The sequence below is a fragment of the Mus caroli genome, chromosome 10, assembly GCF_900094665.2.
Source record: "Mus caroli chromosome 10, CAROLI_EIJ_v1.1, whole genome shotgun sequence".
Lineage (NCBI taxonomy): Eukaryota > Metazoa > Chordata > Mammalia > Rodentia > Muridae > Mus > Mus caroli.
This window is the reverse complement of record NC_034579.1, coordinates 48,490,408-48,508,121: the sequence shown is the minus strand read 5'-3', so window position 1 is coordinate 48,508,121 and position 17,714 is coordinate 48,490,408. Positions and strand designations below refer to the sequence as shown.

Sequence of the window (17,714 nt, the reverse complement as noted above, 5' to 3'; positions counted from 1 at the left end):
AATGGGAATGGGTGGGTAGGGAAGTGGGGGCACTATGGGGGACTTTTGGGATAACATTGGAAATGTAATTGAGGAAAATATGTAATAAAAATATTAAAAATTAAAAAAAAAAAGATCACGGTATCTCAGGCCTAAGAACTGTGACACTAGCCACCCAAGAGTTGTAACAACTTGTCTCTATATAACTGATTGTCCTGGCCCCCAAGCCCTGTTCAAGATCTTTTAACACAAGCAGATACTGCCTGAAGCTGGAAGCTAAAGAATTGCAGTGGCTAGCTGCCAAGTTCTGGGGCCACTCAGGATAAAAGCTCACAGCAGTAAGCCACATTTCAGTCCCTGGACCACAACGTGTGACTGAATCCCTCACCCCAAACAAACAAACAAACAAACAAAAAGAGAGAAGAAATAGTACAGAATTTACTTTTGTGTATAAAAGGTAGACCCTAAGACCAAGCGTCCTGCCCATGTTCAGCGAGATTCAGGCCAGGGCTTACCTGGTTTCAGCCCAGCTCTGTGGGATTTCATCTTTGTCTTTCCTGGGTAAGGGTTGTCAAGCCACTTGTTGCTACTGCTGCCACTAAGAGAGGGTCTACCCCTACCTCTCTTGTTGGGAGTCTGTGCATTACCTCTGCTGTCTTCTATTCATGTTAGCAGGTTAGCTTGTACTACCAGTGGTTAAAATCAAGAATTGTGAAGGAAAGACCCATTTCTTGTGGCCCTTAACTCTCTATGTTGGAACTGGCCTGGTTTGCCAGTGTGTCCCCCATCCTTGAGAGATGTCCCAGGGCTTCCCTACAGCCCAACACTTGCCAGGCAACAGTGTGCTTAAGCACAGTCAACTCCCCGAGTCCTGCCCCCCCAAGTAGCTGAGCCCTGTGGCAGTACGGACACAAGACCTATAACTTACAAGGGGTCAGGCAAATTATATTTACAGGTGAGAACCAATTGAACCTCTTTCAACATAAGACATTTTACTCACTCCCTCTCCCTATGGCTTTACGGTATTGGTTCACTGTGGTAACTGATTTCTGTCAGCACTGGGGATTGATCCTAGGATCCTGTGCCTTATGTACTCAAAACAGGGGAAGGGGCTGTGGTACACAGTTAATCACACATTGCTCTCTTCTTCAAGGAATATTTACATGTTAAAAGGATGGCTCAGCGGTTAAGAGCACTGACTATGCTTCCAAAGGTCCTGAATTCAAATCCCAGCAACCACATGATGGCTCACAACGAACCGTAACAAGATCTGATGCCCTCTTCTGGGGTGTCTGAAGACAGCTACAGTGTACTTACATATAATAAATAATCTTTAAAAAAAAAAGTCTTATGTGAAAAATTAGTGAGAGACTGTGGAATGTAAAGAATCAGTGTCTAAAAGGCCTAAGTTTTATTTCAGGGGCCAGCCAGCTACTGAGAGTTTGACCAAGCTCCAGCAAATATATAGGTAACACAAAGTGGAATTGTTTTGGGGTCTTGTTTGTTTGCTTGTTTTCTTTACTTTTTCCTTGGTTTTTTTTTTTTTTTAACTTTTTTTCAGGGGGTAGGTCACAGGGGTGGTGAATATGGAAGTCCTGGGAAGACAATGTGATTGGGGTACATGATGTGAAATTCCCAGAAAATCAATAAAAATGTGTAGGGGGTGGAGGGGTAGAATTAGTGACTAGAGTCACTAATTACATATAAATAAAGAAATATGTATCGATTCTAAGTCTTCTAAAATTACTAAAGTATAAAATTACTATCTACTTTCCTAATCACATTTCTGCAACACTATTAGTCTCTAGGAATTTAAATTTCATCAGTGGCTTTCCTTGGCCATCACTCTTGTTGATGAGTTACGAGACTACACAAAGCCCAGAGCACAGTGCTCCCTGTGCCTTAGCCCAAGTGGCCCTCCTTACAGTTCTGTACAAATGCCTGTGTCCTTTCAGGCCTTCCTAAATCTACTAATTTAAAATCTTGTTTTATGTACATGATTATTTGTGTGCATGTATGTATGTGCATCATGTGTGTGCACTGCCTGTGGTAGCCAGAAGAGGGCGTCACATTCCTGGAACGGAATCAAAGAGCTACAGATGCTAAGAACTGAATCTGCATTCTCTGGAAGAGTAGCAAGTGCTCCGAGCTGCTGAGCCATCTCCCCAGCCCCACCCTTTCCGAGCTTTTCCGATTACCTTCGGTCTGTGGAAGACTTCATGCTGTGTCCTGTAATCTGCACCCTACAGCTTGATACTTGACACACATGCATATTATCTAAAATTGTTGGTATTTTGTGTATGGTTTGCTTTGAAGAGTTCTATTCAGGATTAAGAATCCATATACTTTTCTTTGCTGGAATTCATAAAAGCAATCTAGAGCACTCAGTAGACTTTCACAAAAAGTTGTTGGTTATTTTCTTAAAGTTTGGTGCCACAGATCTCACTGAATGACAGCTGGATTTGTGAGACTTTATGACTTCTGTGTTCAAAAAGACCTTTGTGTTTCAAAATTCAGGTTTAATCTCCTGAGAAAATAGATGCTTCTACATCGTGCAGGAAAAGAAAGCATCATATACTTTATAAATATTTTCTGGAATATGTTTCCAACAGTAATAGAAACAAACAGAACCAATGTTTTTTTTAAAGTAATTATTTCCCAAAGCAATTAGGTTTTCAAATTATTTTAAAATCAAGGTTCTAGAGTGCCCTTGGCTTACATAAATCTGAATGAGCTTTTTTTGTTAATTGCCTCCTAAATGTTTCATTTGGGCACAAGTCTGCTGCTGGAATTAATTTGATTACATAATGTATGAAAAGCAGCTTTTTGTTTTTCTGTTTAATTTAATACAAAAGGGAGCGGATCAGGAGGTGAAAAATGGAGGCAGTTAACTTCTGGCCGGGGCAGAACCCGTGAGTACGTTCTGTGGCGCTCACCTTGGACATCCATGTGTGCAAAGCTCTCCGTGCATCCTGTCATACAGTTAGCTGTGGGAAGTGAACTGCATGCCCAAACAATGTGTGAGAATGCGGATTAGAAGGGTTTTCCTCTTGTATCATTGAGAACTGTCAGTTTTGCTTTACAGGGCTACGTTGTTAGTACTTGTTTCTCTACAGTTCTCACAGCCCGCCCCTTGGAGTCCCCTCTGTGCTTATAAACATGGCCTTTGCCTGACAATCCCCACCCAGGCAAAAAAAGGACACAATCCCACAGAGCTGGGTGGCTGGGTGGCTGGGCCTGTAACTTGCTGCACATGGGTTAGATTTGTGGTCTTTAGGATCTACCTGTGTTGTTGTTATTGCTATTGTGAATGATAAGGTTTTATTTATTTTAATTTTTAAACCTTTAGATTCTTTGTGAATTTCACATCATCCACTCCAATACCACTCATTGGCCCACCCCTCCATATCCACCCTTCACCCTTGCAACACCTCCCCCCAAAAAACACCAACAAAATTAAAAATAAATAGAAATAAGAAAGAACATCTCACCATGGAAGCTGCAGTGTGTCACAGTGTGTCACATAGCATACGCTTTCATCTACATAGCTTTACTTGCAAATGTTCACTGCAATGAGTCACTGGTGTGGTTGGAGGCCTCTGGCTTCTGCTACACCATCAATAATGGCTCCTCACTGGAGTTTCTGCAGCTTTGCATCTGCAGGACCAACTCCTTCACACACTCTAGCAATTCATAGAAGGGGTAGATGTTAGGATGAGGCAACTCAAAACCCTACATCTGGGCCTGGGTGGTGGCTGCGTTGGTCAGCCTGCCAGCTTTTCTGAGCCTGTACCACCAGGGCCACCTATCCTGCTTTGCCCAGTTGAGGGGGTGGGGCCAGCTCTCCTGCTCTCATGGCCTCGGGGCCATGGGATCTACCTATCTTTTATAAGCAAAAGTGAACTCTTTCCTAGTTACCTATCTCTTTTTGTTTGTGTTTGAGATACAGTCATACGTTGTGGTTCAGGGACTGAAATGGGGTTATCCTCCTGCCTCGAGCCTAGAACATTACAAGGGAAGGATACTACCTGAGAAAAGGGTTGATAAATGAATAATATGTTTCATAGATTTACCCATAGATTATTAATATATCAATATATGTGATATTGGTTAATTTTAGATACCTGGCACACATAGTTGAGTTGAAAAGACAGAACATAAAATTTACTTAAGTCATGTGATATTTTAAAAAGCACAAAATAAAAACATAACACTACACAACTTATAACCAATATCTAGGTTCTTTAAAAACAAGTGTCATAAAATTTAAAAAGGAAAAGAAAATAATAGCTCTTCTCTCTCTCTCTGCATATGTGCATGAGTGCATGTGTGTGTGCATGTGCACATGTTTCTGGCTAAAGAACACTAAAGTGGCACAGCAGTTTACTGCAATGTGGTATTCTAGGTAATCTACTTTGATAAAGAAAATATACTGTAAATTTCACTACTGGAATACTTTGATTATGTTTATTATGCTCTGGGAATTAGAGAGTATTCTATCAGTCTAAATTTGGGAGTGTGATAATACTCTTGCTTTTGATATTAGAAAATAATGTTTGAATGTATTTAGAGATAGTATGCACTGGTAGATAAAATGCTTTTTAAATTGGTTCAAAAAGGAGAAAGCTGTATGTGTGCTTATCTGTGTGTGTGTGCGTGTGTATGTGTGTGTGTGTGTATGTGTGTGTGCGCGCGCGTGCACGCACGCGCAGGCATCTGTGCGTGTGTCTCACGGACATGCACTTGCTGCTTCCATAGCCTAGCATTTTCTTCTGACCTTGCTCCTTTTGTATTGGATGGTACTCGTACCATCCATGTGGCTCCTGCCTTATCGTTGTTCTTTTGAGCTCATTCTCATTTGTGACCTCCTTGTTCTTTGCTTTTCTTTGGTCCACCTCATCTTGAGCCTAATCCCTCAACTTGTGATGAATCTGGTTTTATAAACAGTTTGTACTTTGTTTATTTTCTTTTTTTTTTTTGTACAGTGATTAAAACTGTCACTGAAGTGATGTAGATGGCGTAAATACATGGTACTTCTCATCTTCATTGGAACTGTCAAGAAAATCAGCAAGGAAATTTGTACAATTTTATAACCTCTAGAGGAAAGGAGCTTTAAGTATTTGGTTAATGTGCCTTTACTGACTCACGAGGCTAATATTTAGGTCCCAAGTTATAAACTATGTTACAGATGAATAATATTCCCTAACTAAGCTGTTCAGAGCCCATTGGAAATGTTTAAGAAATAGAGAATTACCTTGGATAATTTGTGAAAATTTTACATGTGAAGCTATTTCAAGAGTATCACTAAATATAAATCCAGGCAATGTGGTATCATTGTAGAACAAATAGAACAAGCCCTCATGGCAAAAGTAAGAAGTCTTTTTTTGAGGAATTTGGGTTTTGACAGTGTCCTTGACCAATGCTGTATGACCAGGTAACCTGTTGACTGATCCCACCGGAAGGATATGAAGCTTAAATGTGGAGCAGAGGTGGGGCTCATTTGGCAGAACCCCTGCCTGCTGGACACAAGGCCCTGGTTCAGTCCCCAGCACATTGTGCTTTTCTTTTAACAGAATGTTCCATTTCCCAAAACATGACAAATCCAGCAGACACAAGCCACCCTTCCCCGCATCCCTCCCCCTGCCCTGTGCTGACAGTGTTCACACACCTCAATCCAGAGCCTACTGCCCTTCACAGAGTGTGTGCTATCCCTCTTTGTACCATCCTCTCCCTGATTCTTTAGTCTCAGATTCTCTCTTTGCTTCATCCCCTAATATTTGAGAAAATTAAAAGATTCTGATTGTAAAGATGCATTTGATGGGTCATGTTGTGGGGAGGGGTTCACTAGGAACTAGAATTAAGACTTTATAACTAAGAAGAAATAAATTGAAGAAGTAACTAGAAGAAAATAAAAGCCCTCTCCCTTGCTGCATTGACAGAATTAGCATTGTAGGGATGGTTTTACTACCCAGACAATTCTTCGGGTTCACTGTATTTATCACCAAGATTCTAGTGTCATGCTTTACAGAAATAGAAAACAAATCAGATCTTAAAATTCATGAGGAAACATGAGAGACCTTGAAGAGCCAAAGGGCTCCTAGGCAAAAAGAAGAATGCTAGCAGTATCACTATGCCTAATTTGAGTATATACTGTAGAGCATAGTGACAAGACTAGTGGGGTACTGAAGACATACACACAGACAAGAAGACACAGAACACAGATGCAAGACCCATATGACTGAGTTTTGACATTGGAGAAGACAACCTTTTTAACAAATGATGCTGAGAAAATCCACATGTTAAAAGAAGGAAATTCACCTTGCACAAAAATCAACTCAAGACAGATCAAAGACCTTAATGGAAGATCTGAAACTCTAACATTTCAAGGAAAAAGTGAGTAAAGGAAATTGGCCTATGGGCCTTCTGAATAGGAACCTGCTTGCTCAAGAGATTGTGTCAACAGCTGACAAACAGAAGCTCCTGGGTGAGAATGCTGCTGCCCAGCAAAGGAAGCAGTTGATTGAGAGAAGAGACCACCTAAGTTGTAACAGGAAAACCTTTACTTGCTATACACCTCATGGGATTAATACCCAGAATTAAAAAAGAAAGAAGAAGAAAAAGAAAATACAGACAAAACTACAGAACAGGAAATTAAAGAGCACAACATAATAGCAGAGGATGGCCTAGTCAGTTATCAGTGGGAGGAGAGTCCCTTGGTCCTGTGAAGGTTCTCTGCCCCAGTATAGGGGAATGCCAGGACTGGGAATGGGAGTGGGTGGGTTGGTGAGCAAGGGGAAGACAGGAGGGGATAGGGGATTTTTGGAGGGAAAACTAGGAAAAGGGATAACATTTGAAATGTAAATAAAGAAAATATCAAAGGAAAAAGAAAAAGAAAAAACAACAACATAAGAATGATTGACGTTGTCTTGGTCGGTGTTCTGTTCTGTGAAGAGACAGCATGACCACAGCAACTCTTCTAAAAGACAGCATGTAATTGGGACTGGCTCAAGGTTCAGAGGGTTAGGCCATGTTTCTGTCCGGGAGCATGGCAACACATAGGCAGACATGGTGACAGAGAAGTAGCTGAGAGATCTACCTCTGGATCCTCAGTCAGCAGGAAGAGAGACACCTAACCTGGCTTGAGCTCTTGAAACCTCAAACCTCAAGCACTCTTCCTCCACTAAGGCCACGCCTCCTAATTCCTGTCAAGTGCCGCCATCCCCTGACGACTAAGCATTCAGATATATGAGCCTACAGGATCATTCTTATTCAAACCACCACAGCAATGAACCGAAAAAAAAAAATGTATGACTTCACGACCCATGAGCGAAATGCAAGTTAAAATGACTTAGAGATCTCCTTTTACTCCAGTTAGAGTGATAGCTACAGAGAAACAATGTACTGGAGGATGTGGACAGAGGAATTCCTTTCCTGCTCTCTTGCATCCGAAGTCTTCCTTAATTCTGTGTGCTTGATAACAGCCATTCTGGCTGATGTGGATGGAATGTCCATGTCTTTAAAATTAATTATCTTTTTTACATGTGTGGTTATTTTGTCTGTGCAACATGTGCATGCATGTTTGTGTACTGTTTATATGCCTGGTACCTGTGTGTTGCCTGTAATTTTAAAAGTGCACGCTTGCTGGGGCTAGGCTCTGTGATCAGCAGCTTGCCTGCCATCTGATAATCAGCCCCCATGGCTAGCTAACACCTTCCCAAGATCCCGGCTGTGCCCCAAGAATGACTGCCACCAATATTCCCGAGAGTGCTGCCGGTTTCTCCTTGCTGAGTGCCTGAACGGAAATGGCCTTCTCACCCAGCTCCCACTGCTGGCCTGATAAGCTGCCCATCATCCATCCCTCCTGAGAACGTCTGGAGCTACCAGTCGAATTTCACCGATCTACTGCTCCACCAATGACTGCTCCATGTTTACACTCTTTCTCATCCCCACCTGAATCATTGCAAATGGAAAACACCAGACAATCTTAATATTTTAAAATCAGCCAAATGACACAACCGCTGGGCTTAAATCTATTGTCCTAAACTCAACAGCTATTCTATATTAGAATTCATCTAATAGCCCCCAGGCCTGCTTGGTGTTCATCCTGTCCACTTTACCTCCTAGTTCCCTCTGTCCCCTTCTCTTCCTGTCCGGCCTGGAAATCCCACCTTATCCTTTGCCCAGCGATTGGCTTCTGCTGTCTTTATTGACCCAATCAAGAACCAATTAGGGAGTTAGATTTTAATTATCAGCTCCTCCCCCTGCACTTGTGGAAGCCAGAAAAAGGGTGTTGGATCCCATGGAAACAGTTACAGATGGTTATGAGTGACCATGCAGGTGTTAGGAATTTCACCCTGGTTCTCTAGAAGAGTAGCTCATGCTTGGAACCACTGAACCATCTCTCTAGCCCCTTTACAAATTTTAAAGTATCCATTTAATATAGTGTGTGTTCACTTCTATGTGGACGTTAGCAGTTAAGGCTTTGATAAGGAAGCTATGATTCATATACGCACAGAGTAAGGGTTTAGGGAAGGTGATAGATCACCCTAGGGAAAACAGAATAGAATAGATGGTTATGGATGGGTGAGGAAGTGGGGATTAGTACTACCGGAGATTCATCAGGGAGGGATGCAGGGATGGACAGCTAAAACTAAGGGTCATTTGAGGAGTCATATGGAAACTTAAAATACACACATATGTGAAGGTGATCTAGATGGAATCACCAAATAACAGGGGAGATAGAGCCCCCACTGGCTGTCTCTTGTCACCAAATGAAGCCTCCACTTCTGTGACTGGGTTACATCCAATTGAGTTGTCTGCAAAGAGGACCCATTGAAACCCCCAAACAACCCAAGCTATTTCCAAGGCTCTTGGTCACTAGCCACAATCTGATGGTAAGCCCTTATTGCTGAAGACAACACCCACTTATCTCACTGAACAAGAAAAAGTCCATCTGGCACCTAACTAGAGCCTTCACCTCAAATGAATAGTATTCATGCTACTGGAAGGTGCTCCACATGCTACCAGAGGAACAATGTAAACCTCAACCCAGCTACAAACCAGTCTACAATGGTGACTGGTTTATCATCCCTACATGATAGGCGGGTGCAATAGTGGTACAAATGTTAAAGAAACCAACCACTATCTGATTGGATTTAAGGACCACTTCATGAGATGGAGCCCATCCGTGGCCAAGAACCTGACATTAGATAAGACTAGGAGAAACAAGATACTACATTCTACATAAGGAACTCAATAAAATGGTTCCTAACAACATTCTACTATACTCATAGATCAGTGCCTTGCTCTGCCATCATCAGAGAAGTTTCTTCCTGCAGCAGATGGGATTACAAATACAGAGACCCACAACTGGACAATGTGCAGAGTCTGAGAGACTTTGGAGCTCTCAGTCCTAAATGGGTTGTTGCCCTCGAATTTCTCCAGAGCCACAGAGCTCAGGGAATCCTGGGTAGGATTTCTACCCAAAAGACTGGGTAGAAAGAATGTGAGAGCCAGAGGGGATGCAGGACTCCAAAACAAAACAAAACAAAACAAAAACTGTAAAACAAACAGAACCACCATGGCCCTCTAAATCAATCTGATCTACATACATAAGAAGTGACAGAGACCACAGCAGCATGCACAGGTCTGGGCCATATGGGGTCCCAGTATGGACAGGAGAAGTGGACACGCCCCTTTCCCAAAATAGAAGCAGTCTCCAGTTGACAGCCACTCACAAATGGACAGTTTGTTTTCTCCAGTGCAGTCTCACTGGGTGTAGAAACCATTCTGAGGGCCAGACCACAGGCCCAGCAATAAATGGATCACACAAAACAAACCCAATGGCACTGTTGAAGAGTCTTTGTCTCATAATGCTTTGTAGAAGCTTTGTTGTTTGTTTCTTCTTTTTATTTTTTATTTTTTTTACCTTACAGGACTTTGTGTATCTACTATGGTTTCCAGTCCTATGGGTTTTCTGTCTGTGCAGACATGTATGACACTGTGTCTCTATGTGTTTCTTGCATTTTTCCTTTGACTGTTTTCCTTCTGTCTGCATATGTTTGTGACACTGTGTCTATATATGATATTTCTTGTGTATTTTCTTTGGCAGCTGTTTTTCTTCTGCTTGTTTGTTATGTTTTATTTTGATTTGCTTGTTTTTTAACCTCATTTTATTTTATTATTATTTTATATGTCTGTTTGTGTTCTAATGAGAGAGAAAAAGAAAGGGTGTGGATTATGGGTGAGTGGAAGAGGGAAGGATCTGAGGAGTTGGGGGAAGGGAAACAGTAACTAGAATATGTTATATGAAAAATCCATTTTCAATAAAAAGTTTTAAAAAGCATTATAATAGTTTCATTATTGTTGTTCATATTGTATGCTTTTTTAAAATCAGGATTTTGAAACTACTTTAAAGATACAGTTGTACAGATCTTTCAGATGGCAAAGTTGGCATTAGGGATCTATTTATCAAGCATATTAAAGTTACTGAACACCAAAAAACTTGAAGTATTTATTTACATATTTATGTATCTGTTTATTGTGTATGTGCATTCATGCCACTTGGCAGGCATGAAGCTCAGGAGACAACTTGGAGGAGTCGTTTCCTCCTTCTACCATTGGGTTCTGGGAATTGTTCTGGGAGTTGAACTCATGTTGTCAGGCTTTGTGGCAAGCTCCTTTACTCTCTGAGCCATATTGCTGGCCCCCTCCATGTTACTTCCCTGAGAGCTGAGGATATTAAACACTTTTCTCATGTACTATACTTATTGGCCATTTGAACCTTGAGAAGTATCTTTTCATATTCTTTGACTATTTATTAAATGGATTACTTAGCCTTTTGCTGTTGAATAATTTGAGTTCTTTATATATTCTGAATATTAATCCCTCCTAAAAGTATAGCTGGCAAATATTTTCTCTCATTCTGTATGTTCTCTCTTTACTCAGTTGTTTCTTTAACTGTTCAAAAGCTTTTTAATTTAATACAATCCTGCTTGTATATGCTTGTTATTATTTTTTGAGTTATTGGAGATCTATTTTTAAAATTTCTTAATTTGTGTATTCTTGCATCCCTGGGATAGAAACTGACTTTAGTTAATAAGTTAATATGATACATTTTGCTTTGGTGGATGGCGTTTATTATAAATGGACTTTTTGGACAATGAATATACTTTATTTCTAGTTAAAATTTCAGCAGGAACATATTGATATATTACCAGTGTTTTAATAGGATCAGACTGTTATGATAAAACACCATAAGCCTGTGTCTCAAACATCAAGAACTGATTTTCTGTGTGTGACAGTCCTTTTGGGGGGAGACACAGCATACATATATACTCACTGCAGAAAGAAACCTGTAATGGAGCAAAGTATGTCTTATTTTTACTTATATTTGTAGGGGTGTGTATGTGTGCGCGTGCGTGTACACTTATCAATCTAGATGTGTGCACCCATGTATGCAGATGCTCTTACACTAGTGTGCATGTATGGAGGCTCAAGGTTGAGGTTGGTGTCTCCCTGTGATGGCAGGGTCTTTCACTGAGCCTAGAGCTCATGGATTCCTCTAGGATGTCTGTCTAATCAGCTTCAGGAATCCTCCTGTCTCCTTTACCTTGTTCATTTGAATCTTTATGTATAAGATTCTTATTTTAAAATGACCCAAACCATCTGCTTTGCTCTAGGCATCCTGACCAGTGGGCTTTCCTTTGCCTTTCTTTTGTTTAATTTCTTTCCTTTTCTTGTTTTTTCATGTTTATTTTCTCTATCATTTTTATTTGTTTTTTGTTTTAGACAAAGCATTGCTATCCCTGACTAGTCTGGTACTCACTGTGTAGTCCAGCCTGGCCATAAGTTCATGGCCATGTCTTGGCCTTCACCTTTTGACTATTGGGATGAGTGATGTGTGCCACCAAGTCCACCCTGATCATTCATCTTAATGGATGCTTGAGATGGGATAAAGGCAGTATTCTTCCCTATCTCACACTCCGTGTTGTTTGCTATGGTTTATTCACTCACCACAATATATGTGGATTTCGTCAGTGTCTATAATTCAGCTCAATTCTAACATTGTCCACTTGAAGGTGACATTGGGTTTCAAAGACTGAGAAGAGTTCAGGCCCACATGATTACGTCTACTTCAGGTGCCCCTGGGAGCTCCAAAGCATAGGGGTGATCTGGAGAAAGGAGGCTGACCCCGTATCCCTTGAACCCTGTGGTTCTAGAGCTGCCTCAGACTGGAGAGCTACTGCTCCCCAGTGCTCTGTGGAAATACAGAGGCTCAGTCCCTATCAGGTTTAAATTGCTTAAGTGAGTTTTTAAAGACGATAGGAATTTAGATTGGACTTAACTACAGCAGATTTTGTTTATTGTCAATAAAATAAGTCTAATCCCTTAACAAAAGCAAAGTATAAGGGTTCTAGAAGAGGGAATCGCTAACATTTGTATAGTTAAGTAGGTCCTTTCACACATAAAGAGGGCTCTGAGGAACCCTGGTGTCTAGAGCTCCACGCATGTGAGTGTGAGATAAGGACCTGGTGCACAGTGGCTCCTTACCTGAGACTTTCCTCCTCCTCTTCCGTAGCCCCCACTACGCTGGCCTGCGCTGTGCAGAGAACTCTCTTCTCTGGCCAGGTGACCTCTGCTATTCCTTTCTTCCTTTCATTTATAGTATATTATTCTTAATTTTGAATATTTTTTAAAGGAAGATGGGGAGAAAGAGACAGATAGACAGACAGACAGACTGACAGATACACACAGAGACAGAGATAGGCTGACGACTTTCCATGGAGTTCAAGATGGCCAGGAACTCACTGTGTGTGCAGTGACTTTTACCTCTGCCTTAACCTCCTGCTGGGATTGTATATGTGCAGTTTTGCAAATGAGTCATCTTGAATGTCTTAAAATAACAGTTTCAAAGTCTATGCAAGGATAGACTCTGCAAAGCAAATCAGTCTGTAGGCACAAAAACAATTGCCTGATATCTCAGTATTTAACAGTTACCAGAAATAATATGTGTGTAGAAAAAAATCAATCCAAATGAAAGAATTAACTTCAAGATGTAAAAGAATATGTGCTGAATTCTTCTCCCTTTTTCAAAACTGTGTAGGTAATATATGCTTTGAATACTAGAAATGATGAACACGATGCTGCGATTCAGGCCCTCAAAGATGCCCATGAAGAAGAAATCCAACAAATCCTTGCAGAAACAAGAGAAAAAATACTGCTATACAAAAGCAAGGTGACCGAAGAGTTAGACCTTAGGAGAAAGATTCAAGTTTTGGAAGCGTCTTTAGAAGATCACATGAAAATGAAGCAGGAGGCTTTGACCGAGTTTGAAGCCTATAAGCACAGAGTTGAGGACATGCAACTTTGTGCAGAGGCCCAGCATGTTCAGCGCATAGTAACCATGTCCCGGGAGGTCGAAGAGATTAGGAAGAAATTCGAAGAAAGGTTGCGGAGCTTTGGGCAGCTCCAGGTTCAGTTTGAAAACGACAAACAGGCGGCTCTGGAGGATCTGAGAACCACTCACAGGCTCGAAGTCCAAGAGCTGTTGAAGTCACAGCAGAACCACAGCTCCTCCGTGAACCTGGGGCAAGAGAAAGCAGAGGGACTGCACAGGATGGAGGTGGAGGCCTTGAACAACACGGTCAAGGAGCTGAGACTCGAGAAGAAACAGCTCATCGAGGAGTATGAGGGCAAGCTGAGCAAGGCCCAAGTGTTTTATGAGCGTGAGCTTGATAACTTGAAAAGGTCACAGCTCTTCACAGCCGAAAGCTTGCAGGCCAGCAGAGACAAGGAGGCCGATCTTCGCAAAGAGTTCCAGGGACAAGAAGCCATTTTACGAAAAACCATAGGAAAACTGAAGACAGAGCTGCAGATGGTGCAGGATGAAGCTAGCAGCCTTCTCGACAAATGCCAAAAGCTGCAGATGGCTCTGGCCACAGCAGAGAACAATGTACAGGTGAGAGGTGGGCCATTTAGGGTTTCTTCTTTCTTTACATGTGTGTGGTGTGTGAGCATGCGTGTTTATGTGTCAATGTGGGTACGTGCCCACATATGTATGTGGAAACTGAGGTTGACATTGGGTGTTTTCTAGGATTGCTCTCCATCTTCTATGTTGAGGCAAGGTCTTTTGCTGAAACCAGAGGACTTTATTTGTCATTTCAGCTGTTCAGGCTAGCCAGTGTCCTCCAGGGTTCCCAGCTTCTGCCTCCCTAGCTCTGGCTTTGCAGACAGCTGCCTTTCCTCTTGCCCCATGTTCAGGAGAATTTTTTTTGGGTGGTAGATGCTTAACAACTTTAAGAAGTTTATTCTGGATTTGATTTATTTTATTTTATTTATTTTATTTTATTTTATTTTATTTTATTTTATGTGTATGGATGGTTGGACGCTACCATGTGGGCGCTTGGGAACTGAATCCAAGTTCTCTACAAAAGCAGCAAATACTCTTAACTGCTAAGCCATTGCTTAGCATTACCTACTTTTCTTTTATGTGTCAACTTTTTATGTATTAATTTGTTGATTTGAAGATCAGCCTGGCAGGCTTTAGCATTGGCTTTTTATGTTCATACCACTCAAAGCTCCTTTCCCAACTTTTTTTTCTTTGTCTTTGTGAGGAAAAGAAGTGGAAGGGGTAATTTTTATTACCTTTGCCTACTCAGTTACACATTCAGATATCAAGCACTGAGAACGATAAGTGTAAGACCGTGTTGATACTATACATGGATTTCATCTCAATAGCTTACTGGTCTTTCCACCAGTGGCTCGGGAGAGTGGAAATATTGAGCTTAGGGATTAATTGTGCTTTTCTTTTTCTCTTTATTAAGGACGTCTGCCACATTCTTTGATATTTAGACATTGAACAAAGAGATTATTGCTCTTAAAAGTGAAATTTATAAAAGCTAGTCCATGTGTGGAAAGGATGTCAAAAGCCTCCACAAGTTTTATTTCCCTGACACAGAAGGCTTCCTGGCCATGTTAGTATCTGTGGAGCATTAGACTGCAGTAGGCAGAGTAGAAATAGGCTTCCTCCGTTGGGTCATGTGATGTTACCTCATGTTACAGACTTGAAACTAAGTTGTCCTAGTTACACGGAACTTTCTGGTAAGAGAAATGTGATGCTTGGAATTTAAATAAAAGTTTTCAGCTTAGCATCATGCTTGCGTTTTGATTATGGCTATATGATCTTCCTTAGGTTCTTCAAAAACAGCTTGACGATGCCAAGGAGGGAGAAATGGCCTTGTTAAGCAAGCACAAGGAAGTGGAGAGCGAGCTAGCAGCTGCCCGGGAGCGATTGCAAGAGCAAGCTTCAGATCTTGTTCTCAAAGCTAGTATGTCTACCCATAGCTTGGCGCACTGCTCCACAAAAACCAGAGGCTTCGCTGTTCATTCAAAACAATATCTGAACATTTTGACAGCTCTTTTAATTTAATATTTTCCATTCTTCCTGGTATTTTGAAACTGTCTAGACTGTGCTATTTTATTTGAGAAGTCTCTAATATGTTCTGAGTGATGATAACACTGGAATAATGGGATGATTGCCAACAGTTGTGGAGCACAGTTGCCTCCCCACTAGCAGTCTGTGGGGTTCCTCAGACCAAGGTCAAGCTAGGTCTATGACTTCACTGCAGACAGGATTCTCAGGATGAGCCAGGTTGAAGCAGAATTGTTTGCCTAAGGGATTTTTGTAAAATATAGATTCAAACCCAGGGTCAACAGATAAGGGGTGATCACTGAATAAGACACACACGTGGCCCCAGGCTTCTCAAGGGAGACCTGCATTTTCCTATCTCATTCTTACAATGTTTGTGGGTTTTCAGTTGTCATCTTTACAGTTTTCATGGAATTTGAGGTTGAAAGGAAGTTTCTGGGGTGTTCCAAGCCAGGATTTTATCCAGGAAGCATTTACTGTCAACCAAAGTTAATAGCCTAGTTTGTGAGACTCAGAGTTAAGTATGCTCAGGCCTTCAGCATGGAATGTTGCTGCTTTTACATTTTTATTTGTGAATATCCTTCTGTAAAAGGAGGATTGTCTTGAAGTAAGACAGTTTTCACAGCACATGCTAATTGCTCTGGGATGCTTAACTTTCAGTTGGTGAGAGACCTCACCTAAGCGTGGGACCAGGTGGCTCCTCTCCTTCCATATCCCCATCTTGTCCCCTGTCTTTCTATCCTGCCTCAGGATGCCTCTTATTTTTTTGGCCTTAAGAGAGTATAGTTTTCCCGATGAATGAAAATGAGCCATTTATGCTTCTCTATCCTCCCTCCCTTCCTCTGTATGTTCGTCCATCTGTCTGACTGGCTGACTGTGAAAGAATTTGTATGTAGGGAACAAGGGTGAGTTCACACAGGACAGTTGAGTCACCCATGTGATATGGCAGTGGTCTTCAGTGCACAGCCCTTAGGAGACAGATGCTGATCCACATCTAGTCTGGAGCTGCTTTCTGTCTAAGTGGATGGTGTACCCTAGCCAGTGAAGCTGTTTTCAGGAACACCTTTAATTTTGATTGGCTCACTGGCAAATTGTCTTGCCTATAAACCCGTCATTTTAAATGATCTCTGGCTCCATCAGAATCATTCAGGTAGTTTGTGATCCCAGGGATGCCAGGCCTACCCTCAGGATTTCCTACTCACTGGGCTGCAGTAGGCTGCTCTGACTGGAGTTCCCAGGGAATCTGGTGCCGTCTGCCCAGGGTTCTTTGAAAACCTCTGCCTTAAATGATGCTTTCTATGCAAACCTGTTCCCACACTCGGTTCTCTCCATTCCCCTTACCCATTTTAAATAAGTCTTTGCTTTATTCTTTCACAGTTTCAAATATGTAAACCGTGTGTTGTGATCATATCTGGCCCAACAACTCTTCCTGCACCTCTCACCCAGCTTAACTGTCATCTAAGTTCGTTTTTATAACTTTGCTCTCCTCTGCTTTTCAATGTAGTCTTTATCTAAAACAAATTCAATGTAAACTCAGCTGCAACCTTTGTTCCTTGCACACAAATTTTCCCAGAGACAGAGACGGACAGAAAAATGGATGGGTGGAGAGGGAAAGAAAGAAGAGAAGAGAATAAACAGCCCATTTTCATTTCATAGAGTTAGTCAGTGCATCCTCTTTCTGTAGTTGCTCCCAGAACACTTTTCCTCAAACTATTGAGGAGCTGTTCCTATGTTCATTTGTTTACCTTGCAGTTTTTCCTTTTTAAAAAATGGAGTTGGTACCAGGGACCATCTGTGGTATAAAACTGGACTTTGTATTCTAAAGGGGTATAAATGGGTAAGATAGTCCCGGGGAGATTATTTCCCTCTGTACAGCAAGGAAGCCAAAGAGACAGCTGGGACCACTCAGGCATGAAGTACAGTTGTGTCACTAGAGGCACACACTCATAGTGACAGACTTATAAACTAAGGAGATTTTCTTTGTGGGGGGCGGTTTCTAGGTCATATTGGAATGCTTCAGGCAACTCAGATGACCCAAGAAGTTACCATTAAAGATTTAGAATCAGAAAAATCCAGAGCCAACGAGCGATTGTGTCGGCTGGAAGAGGAAAGAGCTTTTTTGCAGAGCAGAACGCAGAGTCTGGATGAAGAACAGAAGCAGCAGGTGCTGGAGCTGGAGAAGGTACTGTGATGGGCAGAGGAGCTGGAGAAGGTAGTGTGATGGGCAGATGGGCTGGAGAAGGTACTGTGATGGGCAGATGGGCTGGAGAAGGTACTGTGATGGGCAGATGGGCTGGAGAAGGTA

General features: G+C 41.7%; 1 protein-coding gene across 7 annotated transcripts in view; it reads left to right on the top strand.

The window, feature by feature from the left end:
• The window catches only part of Fam184a (family with sequence similarity 184 member A), a 112,272-nt gene that overhangs the window by 38,924 nt on the left and 55,634 nt on the right, over positions 1-17,714 (top strand). For all 7 annotated transcript variants that reach the window (XM_029482936.1, XM_029482934.1, XM_029482933.1 and 4 more), the window contains exons 2-4: positions 13,085-13,939; positions 15,173-15,308; positions 17,410-17,591. In XM_029482936.1, coding sequence (XP_029338796.1) covers positions 13,085-13,939; positions 15,173-15,308; positions 17,410-17,591 — 1,173 coding nt within the window. The remainder of the gene's footprint in view (positions 1-13,084; positions 13,940-15,172; positions 15,309-17,409; positions 17,592-17,714) is intronic.